The sequence below is a fragment of the Nycticebus coucang genome, chromosome 4 (assembly GCF_027406575.1).
Source record: "Nycticebus coucang isolate mNycCou1 chromosome 4, mNycCou1.pri, whole genome shotgun sequence".
In the NCBI taxonomy this organism is placed as follows: Eukaryota; Metazoa; Chordata; class Mammalia; order Primates; family Lorisidae; genus Nycticebus; species Nycticebus coucang.
Genome location: NC_069783.1, coordinates 91579468 through 91601762, shown reverse-complemented (window position 1 = coordinate 91601762; position 22295 = coordinate 91579468). Strand labels below are relative to the sequence as shown.

Below are 22295 nucleotides of genomic sequence, written 5' to 3'. Positions count from 1 at the left end.
CTCAAAAAAAAAAAGGAGCTAGGTTTTGTCCTAAGGATATTGGGACTTTTGAGCAAGTGTGTAGCATGATAAGAATGACATCTTTGAAAGATCACTTTGGCTGAAGAATGGACAGGAGAGAGCTGGAGGCTAAGAGTTCACAAGAAGGCTATTGATGTGGTCCAGAGAAACAACGGGGGTGGCTTGGGCCAGGGAATGGAAGTGGCGAGGTAGATGTGGGGTGGCATTAAGAGCTAGGACTTGGCATGTCCGTAGGATGCAGGAAGAAGGCAATCGAAGAGACTCCCAGCCTCTTGAGCAAGCGGCAGGCTGAGAAGCAACAAAGCAGTAACATTAGGGCCCAAACTAGAGAGCAGAGGGAAGTTGGTAAGCCATGGATGGAGGTTCCCAAATTCACAGGGAACTATGGACCTTCCCACAGGTCCACCCATGCACTCCTCAGGCTCCCCTCTATGGTTAATTTAACATCGCATGTGCCTCGACTTGTTTTGCCAACAATCTGAGGACTTTGGAAGGTTGGCATCTATGAGGGCCTGTGGGTGCACAGCTGGGCCCTCCACTGCCTCACTGGAGCTATCTCTAGCTTCAGCCACAGGCAGAACTTCCCAGGACAGTCCCTGGAGGAGCAGGGGATGCCATGAGGGTCTGAAGTCCTGCCTTTCTACCCTGACCTGTGGAGAGGAGCAGATGACCTGGGAATGCAGCGAGGGAGTCAGGTAGGTTCCATGGACTTCCCACCTGAAGGGTCCTCACCTGGAAGTGTTGAGGCTTTGAGGACTGAGCCGTGTGCCTGGTGGTGGAGCTGGGAAGCATCAGTTTCTGCCTGGCGGCCTCTCTTGTTGTTATGCCCAGGCGGTCTTCATCCACTGAGGAAACACAGTCTGGGTAGGCTCAGAGCCCCAGGGCTCAGAGGTTTTGAGGCATTTCCCCTATGTCATCATTCTTTCCCCAATTCCTGGTTCCTGGTTAAAAGCACATCAGGAGGCCCTGATAGGGGCACATGTCCTTTCCCCCAGCCTCAGTAACTATGGATCCCTGGACCCCATTCTTCACACACTAGAGCTCTTGGAAATGACCATCCTCATCTCCCTCTGCAGCACCCTGGGGGCTTATGTCTTCTGTCTTACAGGTCTTATGTCTAGAGATCAGCCAGATGGCTGGAGATCTGGTCCCTCACACCCTGTAGCTTCCGGCAACCTTAACCTGGTTCATTCCTTCTGTAGGCCTCAAGGGCTGGGTCTCAAAGGTCTCAAAAAGAGCCCATCTAGCTCTGTTTGGAGGAGGGCAGGGCTAAACCCCAGGGAAGGATATACCTGTTTTCTTAATATCCTGGTTGGTCATATGGGCCACCTGTAGGCTGACAGTACACTGCAAGGCAAAGGCAGGGAGCTATGAGCCAGACCTTGTGATTCTTGGCCACATTACAACACCCAAACTCTGTGCAGCCTGGTTGGGTTCATGCCCAGTCCTCCTGGGGGAGCGACACTGGCCATGATAGGGGGCCACACCATGGGCATCTATGCAGTCTGGGTAGAGAGAGGTTATACACTGGTTAGTCCAGAGCAATGGTGACAGTGAAGGGGATTTAGAAGATAAAGAGCCACATGGGGGATGGTGGCAGAGGAGGATGCAGAGGGGTGGGAAGGAGAGGGAGAGGTGACTTAGGACCAGTCCAGAACCACAGATGCTAACAGCTCTTCCTCTAAGCCCCCAATTGTTTTTTCCTAGCCCAAAATCTTGTAGCTCATGTGGGCTTTCTTGCACACACCTCCTAATTGACCTCCTGCCTCCTGCTATCCACCCAGCTTGCCCCCTAAACAACCAGTGAGTATACTAAATTACACATCTACTAGCATTGACCACAAGACCCTTCACGTCTGGCCCCTGGTCGGCTGCCCAGACTCAGCTCTCTCACCACCTTCATAGCCCAGCAGTGCAGGCAGCCCACCCTGCTTCCTTCTCTACCCACTAAATGCACCTGCCTGGGTTAATCTTCCTTTCCTGTCCATTGGGCAAACTTGTGCCCCTTCTTACACGTACAATTCACCTGAGAGACTGAATACAGAAGCTCCTCAACTTACAATGCAATCACATCCAGATAAACCTGTCATAAGCCAAAAATATCATTAAGTTGAACCAGTGTTAAGTCAGGATGATTTGCATTCAAATGGACAATGCCTAGCCCACATATAAAATAGAACTTTGGCTTACAATCTGTAGCGACCAGCCTAGGAAACCAACCTGTTATCTCCAGTAATCAGCTCAGGAAGCCAACCTGCTAAAAGTCAGACTAATAGGAAGTCAGGCTGCTATCTCTAGCAACAAGCTAGGAAGCCAAACAATAACCATCAGCCCCAGATGGCCAGGACTTGACTAATAACTGACTGACAGCCACCACAGTTTGTTTTTGTTTTTATTTTCTTTTTGAGACAAGAGTCTCCCTCTGCTGCCAGGCTACAGTATTGTGGTATCAGCCTAGCTCACAGCAACTTCTGTCTCCTGGGTTCAAGCAATCCTCCTGCCTCCCAAGTAGCTGAGACTACAGGCATCTGCCACATACCTGGCTAATTTTTCTATTTTTAGTGGAGCCAGGGTTTCATTCTTGCTCAGGCTGGTCTCGAACTCCTGAGCTCAAAAGATCCTCCAGCCTCAGCCTTCCAGAGAGCTAGAATTACAGGCGTAAGCCACTGTACCTGGTGAGCCACCATAGTTTTTATCTCCACTTCCAACTTAGGACCAACCAGAGAAAGCCAAACATGAGCCCCTAACCAATCACACAATCTCTAGTGGCCCACCCTGGGCTGCCCCAGGCCAACTTCCCTTCTTTCCACTGTGACGCTTCCACTCTCCTGCCTGCTTCTGTGTGTCTGCTAAAGTGCAATTAATGGTGGCCAAGCCCCTGGCTGAGGCAAGCTCTGAATACATAATAGCCTTTGCTTGTTTTCATTTGGTTGGTCTTTGTATATTTCCATAACTTAAACATTACCTCCTCTGTAAAGCTGTCCGTTACCTCTTAAGCAGAACCCTTGACTTCCTCCTGACCTTGGCAGCCTAGCTTTACTGAACCACGTCCAACGTGCACTGGGGTACTTGTCCCTCGGAGTGGTGCCTACTCCAACAGACTGTGGGCTTTGATCAGTTCCGCCTCCCATGGGCCTAGCACAATGGCTGACTCCCAGGGAAGGCCAATTAATCCGTCTAAATAGATGGATAGAACAGGGGGATGGGCAAATAGCTGGCAGGAGGGAAAGTCAGAAAATGATGGCAGTGTGATGGGGCTCTCCAAGGTGGGGCATGTCATTGGCTGCCCCCATTCCTCCAGCTGCCCTGCCTGGGCCTTCCTGGCCCTAACTCACATCTGTGGAATCCATGGAATGGTTGAGCAGGGTCAAGTCCTTCACAAAAAGGATCTTTCTTGGTTCTCTCACCAACGGCTTGAGCTGTACTGTGGCCAGGCCAATGAACCTAAGGAGAGCGGGAGTAGGTGTGAGATCCTGAGCCAGAGGAAAGGGTGTCTTCCTGCGTCCCAGGCATGACTATAGTTAAGAGATTGTTTACTCAGAGGGCTGTGCTAGAAGAACACAGCGAAATAGAGCATCTACCAGAGGGCAGAGGGCTCCCAGGACAAGGTGGTGGGGGGGGGTGTCGGTATATCTGGCAGAAGCTGGGGCAGTCGGTTTATCTGTCCTAGGAATTTTGACCCAGGACGCCACAGCTTCCATCTCAGTAGGATGTGAGTCTCAGTTGGGCACTAGACTGGGGCCGTGGTAAGAATCAGGCAGCAAAGCAGAGATTTGAGATCCGTGACTGCAGACAGATACAGTAGCTGCTGTGTCCCCTGGTTCCTAACCCTAGCTATTTTGTACTCTCAGCCTGGTCACCCTTCCAACACTTGCCCCTCTTTTTTTCCCCTTTAGCTGACCTTGTGAATTATGGTACTTGCATATGAATGAGTCATGAATTAGAGACAAGAATTACATCACCTGTAGCTGCTTTGGTCACAGGGAATTAGGGTTCTTCTGCCTCTCTCTGCCTCACCTTCCTCTCTTTGTGGAGCCCATGTCCTGAAGGATGACTTGTAGAAAGGAGTCATTTTCCAGGGGCTGGTTCCAGAGGTGCCAGATTAGGGTCTGTGGGGGGCATAGAGAGGTCAGTATCCTTCCTCTGCCCTTTCCATCTCATCCTTCTAGGAAATGAGGAAAGATGTGGGCAATGGACTGCCGCTGTGTTTATCTAAAACCAAGGACCCTCCTATGGCTAATTTCCTAAGGAAATGTCATTTGCTACCTTTCTCACCAAGGTGTGGGGCATCCTACCTGAACTTCTGTGTCCAGCAGTATCATGAGCATGTTAGAATTTAAGGGGCTTGGAGACTGGGGTGGGAGTGGGCAGCATAGATGGATAAGAGATATGAGGGGATCCTGCACATGGGGCTTTCTCTCTGCTTTGAACTTCTAGGGACGTCAGGATGGTCTGGTTGAACTAGTTGGTGGACCATACACTGGCCCATCCCTGGAGGGGGGAGAAAGGCCAAGAGTAGATATGGCAGATGTGGCTTTTGCAGCCTTATTGGACTGCAGACTACTATTCTCAGGCCAAGAGACCATTTCGAAGCCTTAAGAAAATTTTGTGAGGCTCTCTGTCTTCTTCCTAGACCTCTGAGCAGCTGTCTGAACTCCACCTCTGTCCCTTGCTATTGGGGTTGTCATTTCCTCTTCTGGGGTTGCCCTGGTGTCTACCTCATTCCATATGGGGTCATTCCCTTCCACCACAAGAGTTCTCTTTTTGATGTCTGCAAAGAAACCAAAGAGCTGGCATTAGTGGTAGGAAATATTTTAATGTCTGATTTTGAGGAGAATAAAGAGAGGTAGGATACTCTAAGAAAACTACAAGTCTACATTAACAGCTGTGATGTGGCATCAGTTTTTTGTTTTTTGTTTTTTTTTTTTTTTTGAGAGATAAATTCTCACTTCATTGCCTAGTCCAGTCATAAACTCCTGGCCTCAAACAATCCTCTCATCTCAGCCTCCCCAGTACCCAGGATTACAGGTGCAAGCCACCATACCTGGCTTCAGTTGTTTCTTTCTTTCTCAAGGAGTTTCAAAATTTCTCACTTTTTATCACCCCGTGCGACAGGTAATGTATGTGTTCATTTCATTTTCTTCCTAGCTACATATTCTTAGCATCTTGCAGCCAAATGGGGCTGTCTGATGCATTCTGGCCAATTTGGTATGGGAGTGATATTTGCCACTACCAGGTTTGGCTCCTAAAACCTCTGTGAGACACTCCAGTTCCTTTCCCTCCTCTCCCCATAGATACCATCCTCATGACCTACTGGCAGGGTGGTGCCTGGGTGACTCCATAGCAAGCAGCTTGCCCCTACACTACCATTTGGAGGAGCCAACAGGTGAGCTGTCTGACCAGCATCATCCACCCAGGACTTGATGTGAGCATGACATAAACTTTTATCGTTAAGCCACTGAAATTTAGTGTTTATTTATAATCAGAGCAAAGTCTAGTGCACACTAAGTAAGACAACACAAAATGTCTATAATAGCTGAAAGCTCTCCAGAAGCTGAAGTGATTCTCTTGCTTCAGCTTCCCGAGCAGCTGGGACTACAGGTGCCCGCCACAACATCCAGCTATTTTTAGAGACAGGGTCTTGCTCTGGCTCAGGCTGGTCTTGAACTCCTGAGCTCAAGCAACCCACCTGCTTTGGTTTCCCAGAGTATAAGAACCCCAGAAATACTTTTAACAGATGATAGCCTAGAGTTCTTCAAAAAAGTCTCTAAATTGCTAAACTGCTTTGAACTTCTTCCCAGAGAAAGAATGTGTGTGAAAGAGAGAGAGAGAGAGAGAGAGAGAGAGAGAGTTGTGCTGTGGGTGGTGAGAAGGGGTAAAGGGTAGTAGATGGCATATGGAAGAAGAAGCTGGAAAGGACAGAGACAAAAGGAATAAAAACATCAAACATAAACATGGAATCATAAGAATTTGTGGGTAAATCTGTGAGTCAACCCAGAGTTCTAGCTTTTAGGCATCTGTGTAAGAGATATTTCTAGAAGGAGAAAGATGATGTCCTTGAGGCGATAGGGAAGATGGGTCAGAATCAAGTGAGCAGCTGCCAATCTCCAGCCTGGCTAATGGTAAAATCTCTTAATCAGGGCAGTCACGTACTGAACTCCCATTAAACTCTTTAAATTTGTCAACAGTGGTCATGAGTATACACCACCTTGTGAGCCTGGAGTCCCAAATGTCCAATCTCTGAGTACTGCCATGTTCAACAAGCAGAAAAAAACTCAAGGAATTTCATTCTTTACTCATGTCTCGTGTCATCTTTTCTCTTGGACCTGATTTTCTTACTCCTAGCAGTTCCTGCAAAACCCGACTGTCCTATATCCACCTCGCATGTTTTCTACCTCTACGTTTTTTCCACCACTTTTTTCTTTTGGTTCACAGCTCTTCAATATCTAGATATTCTTTATATCTTTTATTTTCTTTCATAAATTCATTCACCTCAATCGTCCCCTTCCTTCTTGGATTTCTTTTTACTTATCTATAAAAAAAAAAAAAAATGGAGGCCACGTGCAGTGGCTTACACCTATAATCCTAGCACTCTGGGAGGTCAAGGCGGGTGGATTGCCTGAGCTCACAGGTTGGAGACCAGCCTGAGCCAGAGTGAGAGCTCATCTCTAAAAATAGCCAGGCGTTGTGATGGGCACCTGTAGTCCCAGGTTCTTGGGAGGCTGAGGCAAGAGAATCACTTGAGCCCAAGAGTTTGAAGTTTCTGTGAGCTATGACACCATGGCACTCTACCAGCGGTGACAAAGTGAGACTCTGTCTCAAAAAAAAAAAAAAAAGGGAGATGAGGGCCAGGAGCGGTGGCTCACACTTGTAATTCCAGCACTTGGGAGGCTGAGGTGGGTGGATTTCCTGAGCTCACAGGTTGGAGACCAGCCTGAGCCAGAGCAAGACCTTGTCTCTAAAAATAGCTGGGCATTGTGGTGGGCCATCTGTAGTCTCAGCTACTTGGGAGGCTGAGAGAAGAGAATTGCTTAAGCCCAGAAGTTTGAGGTTGCTGTGAGCTATGATACCACAGTACTCTATCAAGGGTGACAGGGTGACAAAGGGAGACTCTGTCTCAAAAAAAAAAAAAAAGGAGATGATTAAACTTGCCTTGTCTATCTCTAAAATTGCTTTAAGGATCAGGCATCATTATATGTATGTAAGATTTCTTTTCTTTTCTTTTTTTTTTTTTTTTGAGACAGTCTCACTCTGTTGCCCCATGCTAGGGTGCAATGGCATCAGCCTAGCTCATGGCAACCACAAACTCCTGGGTTCAAGAGATCCTCTTGCCTCAGCCTCCTGAGTGGCTGCGACTATAGGCTCCTGCCACAACACTTGCCTAATTTTTTCCTATTTTTGGTAGAGACAGGGTCTCACTTGAACTCCTGACCTCAAGTGGTTCTCCTGCCTCAGCCTCTCAGAGTGCTAGGATCCCAGGCAAGAGCCACCACACTGGCACCTTAAAGCTGTTTGTGCATTGAATGGCGTGTTGTCTCTTGGGGCTTCTCTCTCCCATTTAGAGGCTGGAGCTCACCTCTGAAGTTGACGAACAAGCAGGATCTGGGTGTGGGGACTAGGGGCGGGTTAATCTTGGCTGACTCCACGAAAAGCCGCAGCATATCGGAGATATCCTTCCTCTCCTTCCCTCTGCAATGTTGCAGCTTCCTTCTTGGAGGTCCTTGGTCCAAGGCTTCCCTCAAGGGCTCCTGGGGGTAAGTGGAACCCCGCTTCCAGTGCCTGTTGCTTAGCAACAGAAGCAATGTCACAAAGGTACGTGGATGGTTCTTGGTTCTGGAGAGAAACCCAGGGGAATGAGAGGAGGAAGTAACAATATAGGTTACCTTTACTTGTTATCTTGTTATAGGTAACAAGAATGAAAGAAGTCTCGGCTCCTGTGGCTCAAGGGGCTTAGGTGCCAGCCACATACACCTGAGCTGGCAGATTCGAATCCAGCCCAGGCCTGCCAAACAACAATGATGGCTGCAACCAAAAAATAGCCAGGTGTTGTGGCGGGCGCCTGTGGTCCCAGCTACTTGGGAAGTTGAGGCAGAAGACTCACTTGAGCCCAGGCGTTGGAGGTTGCTATGAGATGTGATGCCACAGCACTCTAACCCAGGGGAACAGCTTGAGGCTCTGTCTCAAAAAAAAAAAAAAAATGAATGAAAGAAAAGAGAGAAGAAAGAGGAAGTGCAAAGCAGCCAGGCTATCTTGTTTTCCTATGATTTCAAGATTAGGCATAGGTGGGCGGCATGTAGGATCTTTGGCTTGTCCAACCCTGTGGACCATGCCTTCTTCGCTGTGTTTGATGGTCATGGAGAGGTGGACGCGGCACCGTATGCTGCTGTCCACATGCATGCCAATGCTGCCCACCAGCCGGAGCTGCCCACAGACCCCGCAGGAGCCCTCAGAGAAGACTTCCGACACACTGACCAGATGTTCCTCAGGAAAGCCAAGCGCAAGCAGCTACAAAGTGGCACCACAGGGGTGTGTGTGCTTATCGTGGGAACAACCCTACATGATGCCTGGCTGGGGGACTCCCAGGTTGTTCTGGTGCAGCAGGGACAGGTGGTGAAGCTGATGGAGCCACACAGGCCAGAGTGGCAGGACGAGAAGGAGCATATTGAAGCCCTGGGTGTGGCTTTGTGTCTCACATGGACTGCTGGAGAGTCAATGGGACCCTAGCCGTCTCCAGAGCCATTGGGGACATCTTCCAGAAGCCCTACGTGTCCAGGGAGATGGACGTGGCATCCCGGGAGCTGGCAGGCTCTGAGGACTACCTGCTGCTTGCCTGTGATGGCTGCTTTGACATTGTCCCTCTCTAGGAAGTTGTGGGCTTCGTCCAGAGCCACCTGGTGAGTGGCCTCCACATTGCCAAGGAGCTGGTGACTGAGGCCTGGGAGCGGGGCTCCCACGGCAACATCACAGTCATGGTGGTCTTCCTCAGACCCTGAGAGCTGCTAGAGGGAGGGGGCCGAAGGGCAGGGGACTCCCAGGCAGACAGGAAGAGCCACGACTTGCCCTCTGGCCTCTCGGAGCCTGAGGCCCATGCTCCACAGAGAGGCTAGGTGGTCCAGGTCCTGCCTGGCCCCTCCTCCTGCCCTGGTGACTCTCCTCCTCAGAGTCCTCTGGGCGGTGGCCAGCAGTGGGCAGGGGTGGCCCCTCACACAGCGCTTTCCCCAGCACCCAGGAGCTGCCCGGGTGCTAGCCGCTGCCCACCCAGTGGCTGTGGAACTGCACTGACAGAAGGAAGCTAAGGGAGACCTCACCAAAGAAGAAAGCAGCCACAGGGGAACAGAGTTAATGGAAGAGTACCTTCAAGCGTTCACTCAGTTTACTCAGCATGAAGTAACGACTGTGTCTCTCCTCAGGGCAGAGCACCTATAGACCTCTGACAATATGTTTTTAACATACGTCAACCCTCTGTCCCGTATCTCTGAGGAAGGGCGGCATGCCCTTTGGCCTCAGGCTTAATGGAGTGCACAACTTCAGAGAATTGGCTTATGGAATTTTAACTCCAAGCAAGCTAACTCTGCTCATGTCCCGGGGGGCGAAGGTCCCTTAAGCCTCTGCAAGAATAGCAAGCCATTTTAAACTCACACTGAGTTCACTTTGTGTGCTTGATGTAGGATATGTTTATTTCTAAATGTTATCCTACATTTCCCCTTCTGTTTTCTGATGTATATTATTCATATCTGTCATCATTAAAGCAAACACTTGCTGGGCGGCACCTGTGGCTCCTATTCTAAAAATACAGGGACTTATAGGAAGTTCAGTAGGATCATTAGCATTATTTTTGATTATTGGATTCATTTTGTATTTAATTTATAAGAAAATGAAGCATGCCCAAAGAGAAAATGAATGTTATGTGCAAGTGTTTGCTTTAATGATGACGGATATGAATAATATACGTCAGAAAACAGAAAGGGGAAATGTAGGATAACATTTAGAGATAGGGACGAGGCGGAGCAAGATGGCAGCCGAGTAACAGCTTCCTTGCATCTGGGCACCGTGAGTCTGGGGAGATAGGACTCCAGGCATCTCTGGCTGGTGGGAACTGCCTATCATCACTCCTATGAGGATACAGGGAGTCAGCGAGAGACTTCTGGACCCCAAGAGGAGGACTAAAACAGTGGAAAACCGTCCACAGGCACAAGAACTTAAAGAGCAAAAGGAAGTGAAAGGAAAATTAGGGCAAGGAAACAGATAAAAGAAATCACTCATGAGGAAGAATCAGCAGAAAACTCCAGGCAACATGAAGAACCAGTCCAGAACGACCCCGCCAAGGGACCATGAGGTAGCTACTGCAGAGGATTCCACCTATACAGAAATGTTAGGAATGACAGAAAGGGAATTTAGAATACACATGTTGAAAACAATGAAAGAAATGATGGAAACGATGAAGGAAACTGCTAATAAAGTGGAAAATAACCAAAAGGAAATCCAAAAACAGAATCAAATCAGAGATGAATGATATGAAGAATATAAAAAGGATATAGCAGAGCTGAAGGAAATGAAACAGTCAATCAGGGAACTTAAAGATGCAATGGAAAGTATCAGCAACAGGTTAGACCATGCAGAAGAACGAATTTCAGAGGTAGAAGACAAAGTTTTTGAGATAACTCAGATAGTAAAAGAGGCAGAAAAGAAGAGAGAGAAAGCAGAACGTTCACTGTCAGAATTATGGGACTTTATGAAGCGTTCCAACATACGAGTTATAGGAATTCCAGAAAGGGAAGAAGAATGCCCCAGAGGAATGGAAGCCATACTAGAGAATATTATAAAAGAAAATTTCCCAAACATTTAGAAATAAACATATCCTACATCAAGCACACCAAGTGAACTCAGTGTGAGTTTAAAACGGCTTGCTATTCTTGCAGAGGCTTAAGGGACCTGGGCCCCCCTGGGACACGCGCAGAGTTAGCTTGCCTGGAGTTAAAATTCCACAAGCCAATTCTCTGAAGTTGTGCACCCCATTAAGCCTAGAGGCCAAAGGGCATGCCACCCTTCCTCAGAGATACGGGACAGAGGGTTGACGTATGTTAAAAACATATTGTCAGAGGTCTATAGGTGCTCTGCCCTGAGGAGAGACACAGTCGTTACTTCATGCTGAGTAAACTGAGTGAACGCTTCAAAGTACACTTCCATTAACTCTGTTCCCCTGTGGCTGCTTTCTTCTTTGTGATCCTTATTTAGATACCTGCCCAAGAGATTAGTCAGTGTCTAGAAGAGGATGTTTACTACAGAAGTGATTGTTCTGATATGGTAATAGGATATTTCCTTACAAGTTAATTTCAGATAGGTAAAATGAGGTAATGGTGAAACTAACAGATGATAGATTAAGTGTGTTTGTGACTAGAAGTGTATAAAATCAAATCCCTGAATAAAGAACTTCGCTACATGCCATCTCATATTGTGTAGTCTGTTTCTTGTTTACCCTTAATAATTGCCGGAGCAAGCTTATACCCACGGCAAAGCTGCTGTTCTTTTGTGTCTCCCATCACGCAACACTGCACCTGTGGCTCAGTGAGTTGGGCGCCAGCCCCATATATGGAGGGTGGCAGGTTCAAACCCGGCCCCGGCCAAACTGCAACAAAAAATAGCAGGGCATTGTGGCGGGCTCCTGTAGTCCCAGCTACTTGGGAGGCTGAGGCAAGAGAATTGCCTAAGCCCAGGAACTGGAGGTTGCTGTGAGCTGTGTAACGCCATGGCACTCTACTGAGGGCAATAAAATGAGACTCTGTCTCTACAAAAAAAAAAAAAAAATAGGCATAGGCTAATGTTTGCCCTTGATACAAGCAAGTTGTCCAGAGAGAATCATTGCCAAAGTCACACAATTTATTTAGATGAGAAAATACCAGAAGTGAGGATTGGAAAAGGTATAGGGAAATCAAGGACTGTTTCAATGAGGTCTTAGGGGAAGTCCTTCATAATGTGGAAGCAAAACATTTACCTAAATTTAGCTTTTGAATTAATGAGCTCTTATGCTGGCTGGCTTTGTAAGGTTAATGAAAAACCTCAAAGCAATACAGTTTTGCAGAGGCTGCCATTATTGCTCTCATCTATGAAGATGGACCTGAACTGTTTACTCCTATTGTCTACATTAAGGCCTTTTTGCTTTAGGGTTGAATATTTTGTAAATTACATCACATCCAATAGTTAAAGTGAAAATTAATAAATTGTTGGGTTTTGTTTTTTTTTTTTTTGAGACAAGGTCTCACTATGTCGCTCTCTGTAGAGTGCTGTGGCATCACAGTTCACAGCAACCTCAAACTCTTTTGGGCTTAAGTGATTCTCCGCCTTTGCCTCCCAAGTAGCTGGGACTACAGGCACCCATCACATCACGAGGTTATTGTTCGGCTGTAGTTGTCATTGCTGTTTGGCAGGCCCGGGCTGGGCTTGAACCCACCACCTCCAGTGTATGTGGTGGCGCCCTAGCTGCTTGAGTTACAGGCACTGAGCCTAATAAATATTTTTAAACGGTGTTTTAGTTGATGAAACAACTAATTAGCAGTAAGCATACTATGCATTCTGACAGATGCTTGGCATTCAAAGACTAAAATGTTGAATGTGTGAATATGGTGCTAAGATTGCTTTCTAGTGAAGCAGATTTCTTTCTTTTTTGTCTGAGGCAGAGTCTTACTCTATCACCCTAGACAGAGTGCCCTGGCATCTTCCTAGCTCACAGCAACCTCAAACTCTTGGGCTCAAACAATCCTCTTGCCTCTGCCTCCCAAGCAGCTGGGATTGCAGGCATGTGCCACCCACACCCAGGTAGTTTTTCTATTTTTAGTAGACACAGGGGTCTCCTGGCTCTTGCTCAGGCTTGTCTCCAACTCCTGAGTTCAAGCGATCCACCAGCCTTGGCCTCCCAGAGTGCTAGGATTACAGGCACAAGCCAGCACACCCACATTTAAAAGTAAAGTACTTCCTGGCAGTTTTCTTGAAATCTAAACATAATACAACACTTTTTGGTTTGTTAATGGTTTTCCAAACTAAGCATGACACAAAAGATCTCATAAGGAAAAGGCTGACAGATTTGACTACATAAAAATTCCTTAATATTCCATTGATGGAAAAAAAATGTGATTGCTGTACAGAAAATATACCAACATTAAAAGAAATTGTCTAAGTAGAGAAAATATTTGCAACATATTTAATGACCAAAGATTATTTAATAAGCTTCTATAGAGCAAGCTCTTAAAATTCAACAAGAAAAAGATGATGACCCTGAAGGAAAATAGGGATAAGGTTTATATCAAATGTTTGCCCAACTGGACAAAAAAAAAATATATATAAAGTTCAGTCTTGACAACTGCAACAAAAAATAGCCTGGCATTGTGGTGGGCACCTGTAGTCCCAGCTACTTGGGAGGCTGAGACAAGAGAATTGCTAAGCCCAAGAGTTTGAGGTTGCTGTGAGCTGTGATGCCACAGCACTCTACCGAGGGCGAAATAATAAAACTCTGTCTCAAAAAAAAAAGTTCAGCCTTGCTAATAATCAAGGAAATGCAATGAAATGTTATTTATCACTTTGCCAAATTGGATTCAAAAGCCAAAGGAAAAAAAAATCCCCAAAGTAAAAATCAAACTCATTAATAAGCAAAGAAATGGGCTTGGCAACTGTAGCTCAGCAGCTAGGGCACCAACCATATATACCAGGGCTGGCAGGTTCAAATCAGCCGGGGCCTGCCCAACAACAATGACAACTACAACAAAAAATAGCTGGGCATTGTGGCAGGCACCTATAGTCCCAGCTACTTGGGAGACTGAGGCAAGAGAATCACTTAAGAATAGCTTAAGAGTTTGAGGTAGCAGTGAGCTGTGACTCCATAGCACTCTACCAAGAGCGACATAATGAGACTCTATCTAAAAAAAAAAAGCAAAGAAATGAAACAAGATGCCATTTATCACTTCCCAAATTGGCAAATAATTTAAAAAATAGTTAACCCAAGCGGTGCCTGTGGCTCAAGGAGTAGGGTGCTGGCCCCATGTACTAGGGGTGGCTGGTTTGAATCCAGTCCCAGCCAAAACCGAAAAAAAAAAAAAAAAAAAAGAGTAAACCCAGAGTACTGAGGAAGGGAGGGAGCAGAGAAAAGATACAAATCTATATATGAGGTCTGACAAATAGGTTCCAGAACGCCTCCCAGAAAAATTGCTACCCTGTTTCCCCGAAAATAAGACATCCTCTGAAAATAAGACCTCCTTACAGGAAAGATAAGACGTCCCCTGAAAATAAGACCTAGCGCATCTTTGGGAGCACACCTTAAAATAAGACACTGTCTTATTTTTGGGGAAACAGGGTACATACCTTATTGCTGAACATCACCACAGTCATGTTTGAGGTACTTCCTTTGGGAAGCTATGCACTGACACCAGTGACTAATTTACCCTTGAAAGCAATTTTGAAACTCTTTTTCTGGAATGACCATCAGAACTATCATCTTAAGAAGTCTGACAATTGGGCGGTGCCTGTGGCTCAAGGAGTGGGGCAAAGGCCCCATATACCAGAGGTGGCGGGTTCAAACCCAGCCCCGGCCAAAAACTGCAAAAAAAAAGAAGTCTGACAATTAAGTTTGTGAACTTGCCACCATGCGCTTACACTGGCAGCTCTATTCAAACACTTTGGTAGAATATCATAATCTTATTGTATAAATGTCTCAAAGCTGTGTTCGTGTCAACGTCTGGCAGTGTCTTGCTGCATGGCATTCATTTTTGTTGTTTGTTTTGTGTGCCGTATAACAATTCTGATAGTCATTCCAGAAAAAGAGTTCCAAAATTGCTTTGCTTTTTTTCTTTCTTTTTTGAGACAGAGTCTTACTATGTCACCCTTTGGCAGAGTGCTGTGGCGTCACAGCTCACAGCAACTTCAAACTCTTGGGCTTAAGTGATTCTCTTGCCTCAGCCTCCCAAGTAGTTGGGACTATAGGCGCCTGCCACAAAGCCAGGCATTTTTTTTTTTTTTGTAGTTATCATGGTTGTAGCAGGCCCGGGCCAAGTTCGAACCCACCAGCCCCGGTGTATGTGGCCGGCTCCCTAACTTCAGAGCTATGGACGCTGAGCCTCCAAAATTACTTCGAAGGGTGGACTAGGTGCTGGTGTCAGTGCATAGCTTCCCAAGGGGAGTACTTCAAAGGTGACCATAGTGATAGTCAGCAATGAGTTGTGTAACATTTTTTCTAGGATGACTTAGACAACTTGTCAGACCTCATATGTATAGCACTAATGGGAATTGCAAGCAGAGAAACAGCAGAACTCTGGCTCAAGACAAGTGCCCAGGAAAGAGTGAAGCATAGAGAGAGCTGGGGCAGGGAATGCTCTTTTTCTGGGCTATTTCTAATGGTATTTACTTCCATATTTCTAAATAGCGTATTTAATTAGCATTCCTTGAATTTTTCAGATCCATCAGATATTTACCCATATATATATATATATATTTTAAGATTTATTTATTTATTTTTGCAGTTTTTGGCCAGGGTCGGGTTTGAACCTGCCACCTCCGGTACATGGGGCTGGTGCCCTACTCCGTTGAGCCACAGGAGCCGCCCTTACCCAGTTATATTGTTTTCCCTGGGATATTCCTCCTGATCATCTCTTCTTCAGGCTAGACTGGTGGCTCTTCAGCCCCAGAGTGCAGCTATTGCCCTGGGACTATCTTTCACTGTCACCTTCAAAATCCTCTTGTCTGTCTCATGTGTTGGACACTGCTTCTCAGATTCCATGTCTTCCTCCTCCTTGATTTACAATTTACTCTTGCATGTTGGTAGAACATAGTTTTCAGTAGCTTTCTGAATTTTTTTTTTTTTTTTTTTTTTTGAGACAGAGTCTCACTATGTTGCCCTGGGTCCAGTGCCGTGGCATCGCAGCTCACAGCAACCCCAAATTCTTGGGTTCAAGCAATTCTCTTGTCTCAGCCTCCTGAGTAGCTAAGACTACAGGTGCCCGCCACAATGCTTGGCTGTTTTTTGCTTGCAGTTGTCATTGTTGTTTAGCAGGCTCGGGCTGGGCTCAAACCTGCCGGCCTCAGTGTATGTGGCTGGCACCCTACTCCCTGAGCTACAGGCACCGAGCCAGCTTTCTGAATTTTTTGAGCATTTGCATGTCCATACATGTCTTTTTTCTGCTGTCGATGTTGATTAATAGTCTGGCTAGATATATCAGTCAAGATGGGGTACGTTATAATGAGTAACAACTCCAAAATCTCAGTGCCTCAAAGCAATAAAGGTTTTTTTTGAGATAGAATCTCAAGCTGTCGCCCTGGGTAGAGTGCTATGGCATCACAGCTCACAGCAACCTCCAACTCTTGGGCTTTTTTTTTTTTTTTTTTTGTAGAGACAGAGTCTTACTTTATGGCCCTCGGTAGAGTGCCGTGGCCTCACACAGCTCACAGCAACCTCCAACTCCTGGGCTTAAGCGATTCTCTTGCCTCAGCCTCCCGAGACAACTCTTGGGCTTAAGTGATACTCTTGCCTCAGCCTTCCAAGAAGCTGGGACTATAGGTGCCCACCACAATGCCTGGCTAAGCTATTTTTGAAACAGGGTCTTGCTTTATCACTTAAGTTGCAATGCAGTGGCACCATGGCTTTATATAACTCAATGCAACTTCCAACCCCTGAGCTCAAGTGATCCTCCTGCCTCACTCTCCCCAGTAGTTGGGACTACAGCACCCACCACCACACCTGGCTAATTTTTCTTTTTCTTTATTTTTTTTTTAGAGACAGAGTCTCACTTTATTGCCCTTGGTAGAGTGACGTGGCATCACATAGCTCACAGCAACCTCCAACTCTTGGGCTTAAGTGATTCTCTTGCCTCAGCCTCCTGAGTACCTGGGACTACAGGCACCTGGCGCAATGCTCAGTTATTCCTTTATTTCTTTTTATGGATGAATAAATTCACTGTATACATAAACCACATTTTGTTTATCCATCAGTTAAAGAACATTTGGGGTGCTTCCATATTTTGGCTATCGTGAATAAGGCTGCTCTGAACATTCATTTACTTGTTTGTGTGTGTGTATACATATATATATATATATATACACATATACATATGTTATATGTTTCTGTTCTCTTGGGTATAAATTTAGGAATGGAATTGCTGCAGGGTGAGGTGGCTCATGCCTGTAATCTAGCACTCTGGGAGGCCAAGGCAGGTGGATTGCTTGAGCTCAGGAGTTTGAGACCAGCCTGAGTAAGAGTAAAACCTTGTCTCTACTGAAAATACTGAAAACTGGGGCGGCACCTGTGACTCAGTTAGTAGGGCGCCAGTCCCATATACCATACCTTCCACTGGCCAAACTGCAACAAAAAAACAGCTGGGGGTTGTGGCGGGCGCCTGTAGTTCCAGCTACGTGGGAGGCTGAGGCAAAAGAATCGCCTAAGCCCAGGAACTGGAGGTTGCTGTGAGCTGTTTGATGCCATGGCACTCTACTGAGGGTGATAAAGTGAGACTCTGTTTCTAAAAAAAAAAAAATTAGTGAAAACTAGCTGGGCATTGTGGTGGGCGACTGACTTAGGCCCAAGAATTTGAGGTTGGTATGAGCTATGCTGCCATGGCACTCCATCCACAGGGCACTCTACTCTGTCTCAAAAAAAAGAAAAAAAAAAGAAAGAATGGAATCACAACTTTATAAGGAACTGCCACACTGTTTTGTAAAGGCCATGCACCATTTTTCAATCCCACTATAATGGTGAGGGCTTGAATTTCTCCACATACTTGCTATTCACACTTTTTAGCATTTGCTTTCTTATTGTCATTGTTGGTTTTTTAGCTATCCTAGTGGATGTGAAGTGATAGAGATTTATTTTTCAACTTGAACTGTGTCTCTTTCTCTCTTATCTTAGGTCTCCTGGTGTCCTGCTCCAGTCAGTCAACAAAATAATGGATCGTCCATCAGGCAACAGTTGAACAATCACCTGTATCTTGAGCTATGTTCTCTGGATGATACAAAAATTAATGTCCTTGACTTTAAGGATACATTCTCTCCTCACAAAACACATAGGAAAGTTAACAACGCAATCTATGGTCAGTACCAAAATTATTTTTTCTTTTTGAGAAATAGTCTTGTTCTATGGCCTGGGCTAGAGTGCCACAGATTCAGCCTAGTTCATAGCAACCTTTAACTCTTGGCTCAAGTGAGCCTGCTGCCTCAGCATCCTGAGCAGCTGTGACTACAGGTGCCTGCCACCATGACTGGCAAATTTTTCTATTTTTAGTAGAGACAGAGTCTTCCTTTGCTCAGGCTGGTCTCAAACTCTTGGTCTCAAAAGATTCTCCTGCCTCAGGCTCCCAGAATGCTAGGATTACAGGTGTGATCCTAGGCCTATGCCTGGCCCCCAAATTCATTCTTTTTTTTTTTTTGAGACAGAATCTCACTATGTAACTGTTGGTAGAGTGCCATGGCATCACAGCTCATGCAACCTCCAACTCTCCCGCTTAAGTGCTTCTCTTGCCTCAGCTTCTCAAGTAGCTGGGACTACCAGCGCCTGCCACAATGCCCCGCTATTTTTTTTTTTTCTGTTTGGTTGCAATTGTCATTGTTGTTAAGCAGGTCTGGGCTGGCTTGAACTCACCACCTTCGGTGTACGTGACTGGTGCCCTACTTGCTTAACTATGGGCGCTGAAGCCAGCCCCTAAATTCTTTTTTTTTTTTTTTTTAGTTTTTGGCCAGGGCTGGGTTTGAACCCGCTACCTCTGGCATAAGGGGCCGGCGCCCCATTCCTTTGAGCCACAGGCGCCACCCGGCCCCCAAATTCTCAATGGAAGATATCCAAAGCTTTGCAGGCTTTGGCTTCTTCCTATCTCTCCAACTTTGTATCTCCCCACTCAACTGCCTGAATTCCAGCTCTGTCTTTGCTATTTACTGGCTGTGTAACCTTGAGCAAAAATACTTTACATCTCTGATAGAACCTAGCATATAGAGTCTTTGAGAGGATTAAATGAAGTATGTCATTTAGAACTTGTTTGGCATCCTCTAAATGCTAATCTTTATCATCAAAATTATAAATTGAACAATTACTTATGTACATTAAAAAGTATATCTTGGGTAGCACCTGTGGCTCAGTGTGTAGGGCACTGGCCCCATATACCAAGGGTGGCGTGTTCAAACCTGGCCCCGGCCAAACTGCAACAAAAAAATAGCTGGGCATTGTGGCGGGCGCCTGTCGTTGCAGCTACTCAGGAAGTTGAGGCAAGGGAATTGCCTAAGCCCAGGAGTTGGAGTTTGCTATGAGCTGTGTGATGCCACAGCACTCTACCAAGGGCCATAAAGTGAAACTCTGTCTCTACAAAAAAAAAAAGTGTATCTTGTCAGTGCTGTATGTTCAGCACCTACTATATTGCTTATCACATAGTAGGAATTTAAGACAGATTTGTGAATGAATGAATGAAGTGTGCACTATAGGATAGGCATTATAGAGAAGAGACAACCAACTGCCATCAATTGAAGGTGACAGCCTGGAGTGCTGTGTGGAGAAAATGATTTTGAAGTTGTAGCTGGGTTCGGAGGTAGTGGGTTCAGAGGTAGAGTGCACTGTGGGAATACTGCAGCATAAACTCTAAGGCAGTGCTTTTCAACCGGTGTGCCCCAGCACACTCATGCGCCATGAGAGGATCTTAGATGTACTGTGAAAATTTTTAAAGATCATGAATTAAATTATTATTATTAAATTAAAGCACAGTAAGTATATTCTTTTTTTTTTTTTTTTTTAGACATAGATTCTCACTTTATCACCCTTGGTAGAGTGTCCTGGCATCACAGCTCACAGCAACCTCCAGCTCTTGGGCTTAGGTGATTCTCTTGCCTCAGCCTCCAGAGTAGCTGGGACTATAGGCGCTGGCCACAATATCTGGCTACTTTTTTTCTTTTTGTTGCGGTTTGGCAGGGGCCAGGTTCAAACCCGGTACCCTCAGTATATGGGGCTGGCACCCTACTCACTGAGCCACAGGCGCCACCCACTGTACCCTATTTCCATCAGCATCAGTCCTTTGTCTCACTCCTGCTTGATAGGACAACCCAAATCTACATTTTTACATGAAATTTCCCAACTTTAAAATGTTTGTAACTACTAAATACAATTTTGAGAAACTAATTTGCTGGTCAAAAAAAAAATGGTGTTTGGAGGCTGGGTAGAGTGGCACATGCCTGTAATCCCAGAATTTTGGGAGGGTGAGGTGAGAGGATCACTTGAGCCCAGGAGTTCAAGGTTGCAGTGAGCTATAATGATGCCACTGCCAGGGTAAGAGAGCAAGATCCAGTCTCAAAAAACAGAACCCCCCCCCCAAAACCAAAAAAACTCCATGCCTGTATTTCAGCGGCTAGGGCTCTAGCCACATACACCAGAGCCGGCGGGTTCAAATCCAGCCCAGGCCTGCCAAACAAGAATGGCAACTACAACCAAAAAATAGCTGAATGTTGTGGTGGGCGCCTGCAGTCCCAGCTTTGTGGGAGGCTGAGGCAAGATAATCACTTAAGCCCAAGACAAGAGTTTGAGGTTGCTGTGAGCTGTGACGCCATATCACTCTACTGAGGGTGACATAGTGAGACTCTGTCTAAAAAAACAAAAAGAGAGTGGGTAGCGCCTGTGGCTCAGTGGGTAGAATTGGAACCCGGCCCTGGCCAAACTGCAACAAAAAATAGCTGGGCATTGTGGCAGGCACCTGTAGTCCCAGCTTCTTGGGAGGCTGAGGCAAGAGAATTGCTTAAGCCCAAGAGTTTGAGGTTGCTGTGAGCTGTGACACTATGGTACTCCACGGAGGGCAACATAGTGAGACTCTGTCTCCAAAAAGAAATAAATAAATAAATTAGAGAGAGAGAGAGAGAAAAGAAAACAGTATTGAGGGGCGGCGCCTGTGGCTCAAGGAGTAGGGCGCCAGTCCCATATGCCGGAGGTGGCGAGTTCAAACCTAGCCCTGGCCAAAAAAAATAAAAGCTCCTTTGTAAAAAAAAAAAAAAAAGAAAGAAAACAGTATTGGGCCAGGCATGGTGGCTTGCGCCTATAATTTTAGCACTCTGGGAGGCAGAATTGGGTGGATTGCTTGAGTTCTGGAGTTTAAGACCAGCCTGAGCAAGAATGAGACTCCACGTCTACTAAAAATAAAAATAACCAGCCAGGCATGGTGGCTCATGCCTGTAATCTTAGCACTGTGGGAGGCAGAGTTGGGTGGATTGCTTGAATTCTAGAGTTCAAGACTAGCCTGAGCAAGAATGAGACCCCATCTCTACTAAAAATGGAAAAAACTAGCCAGGCATGGTGGCATGCACCTGTAGTCCCAGCTATTCGGGAGGCTGAGACAAGAGGATCACTTGAGCCTGAGAGTTTGAGGTTGCTGTGAGCTAGGCTGCGCCACAGCACTTTACCCAGGGCAACAGAGTGAGGCTCTGTTTCACACACAAAAAAATACAGAAAAGAAAAAAAAAATTTTTTTTTTTTGAGACAGAGCCTCAAACTGTCGCCCTGGGTGGAGTGCTGTGGCATCATAGCTCACAGCAACCTCCAACTCCTGGGCTTAAGCCATTCTCTTGCCTCAGCCTCCCTAGTAGCTGGGATTACAGGTGCCGGCCACAACGCCTGGTTATTTTTTGGTTGCAGCCATCATTGTTGTTTGGCGGGCCTAGGTTGGATTCGAACCAGCCAGCTCAGGTGTATGTGGCTGGCACCTTAGCCACTTGAGCCACAATCGCCAAGGCAAAAAAAAAAAGAAAACTTTTATTGTGGCTGCTTCTTCTCTTTTGGCTGAGCGTGGTGCTCACACCTGTAATCCTAGCACTTTGGGAGGCCAAGGCCTTTGAGCCCCACCCTTAAAAGGCAGGAGTTTAAGATCAGCCTGAGCAAGAAAGAGACACTGCGGCCCCTCCCCTCTATAAAAAAATTAGAACAAGAGATTAGCCAGGGTGGTGGCATGTGCTTATAGTCCTAGCTACTTGGGCTGGTGAGGTAGGAGGACTCTTGAGCCCTGGAGTTTAAGGATACAGTGAGCTATGATCTCACCACTGCACTCCAACCTGGGCTACAAAATGAGACTTTTAGCTCTAAAAAAAAATTTTTTTAAAAAGGAGCAAGATTTTAACTTATAAATCTTTATAAAAACTAAGAAAAGAAATCTTTATAAAAACTAAGAAAAGTTCCAGGAGCCGATTTAAGGGAAAGTACAAACAGAAGATGGTGGGAAAAAAAAAAAAAACCCAAAAAACAAAAAAAACAAACAAAAAAAACTAAGAAAAGTTTTTGCAGTGAT

The 22295-nt window shown here is 46.0% G+C and overlaps 1 protein-coding gene and 1 pseudogene across 1 annotated transcript in view; one reads left to right on the top strand and one right to left on the bottom strand.

Annotated features, from left to right (window-relative positions):
- FER1L5 (fer-1 like family member 5) overlaps nt 1–7682 on the bottom strand; it is a 57648-nt gene extending 49966 nt beyond the window's left edge. The window contains exons 1-6 of the mRNA XM_053589358.1: nt 7598–7682; nt 4740–4792; nt 4039–4130; nt 3357–3465; nt 1314–1368; nt 754–866 (exon numbers count right to left, since the gene is read on the bottom strand). Coding sequence (XP_053445333.1) covers nt 754–866; nt 1314–1368; nt 3357–3465; nt 4039–4130; nt 4740–4792; nt 7598–7682 — 507 coding nt within the window. The remainder of the gene's footprint in view (nt 1–753; nt 867–1313; nt 1369–3356; nt 3466–4038; nt 4131–4739; nt 4793–7597) is intronic.
- Nucleotides 7683–7822: 140 nt separating this feature from the next.
- On the top strand, nt 7823–9128 carry LOC128584362 (protein phosphatase 1F-like; annotated as a pseudogene).
- Nucleotides 9129–22295: the final 13167 nt, after the last annotated feature.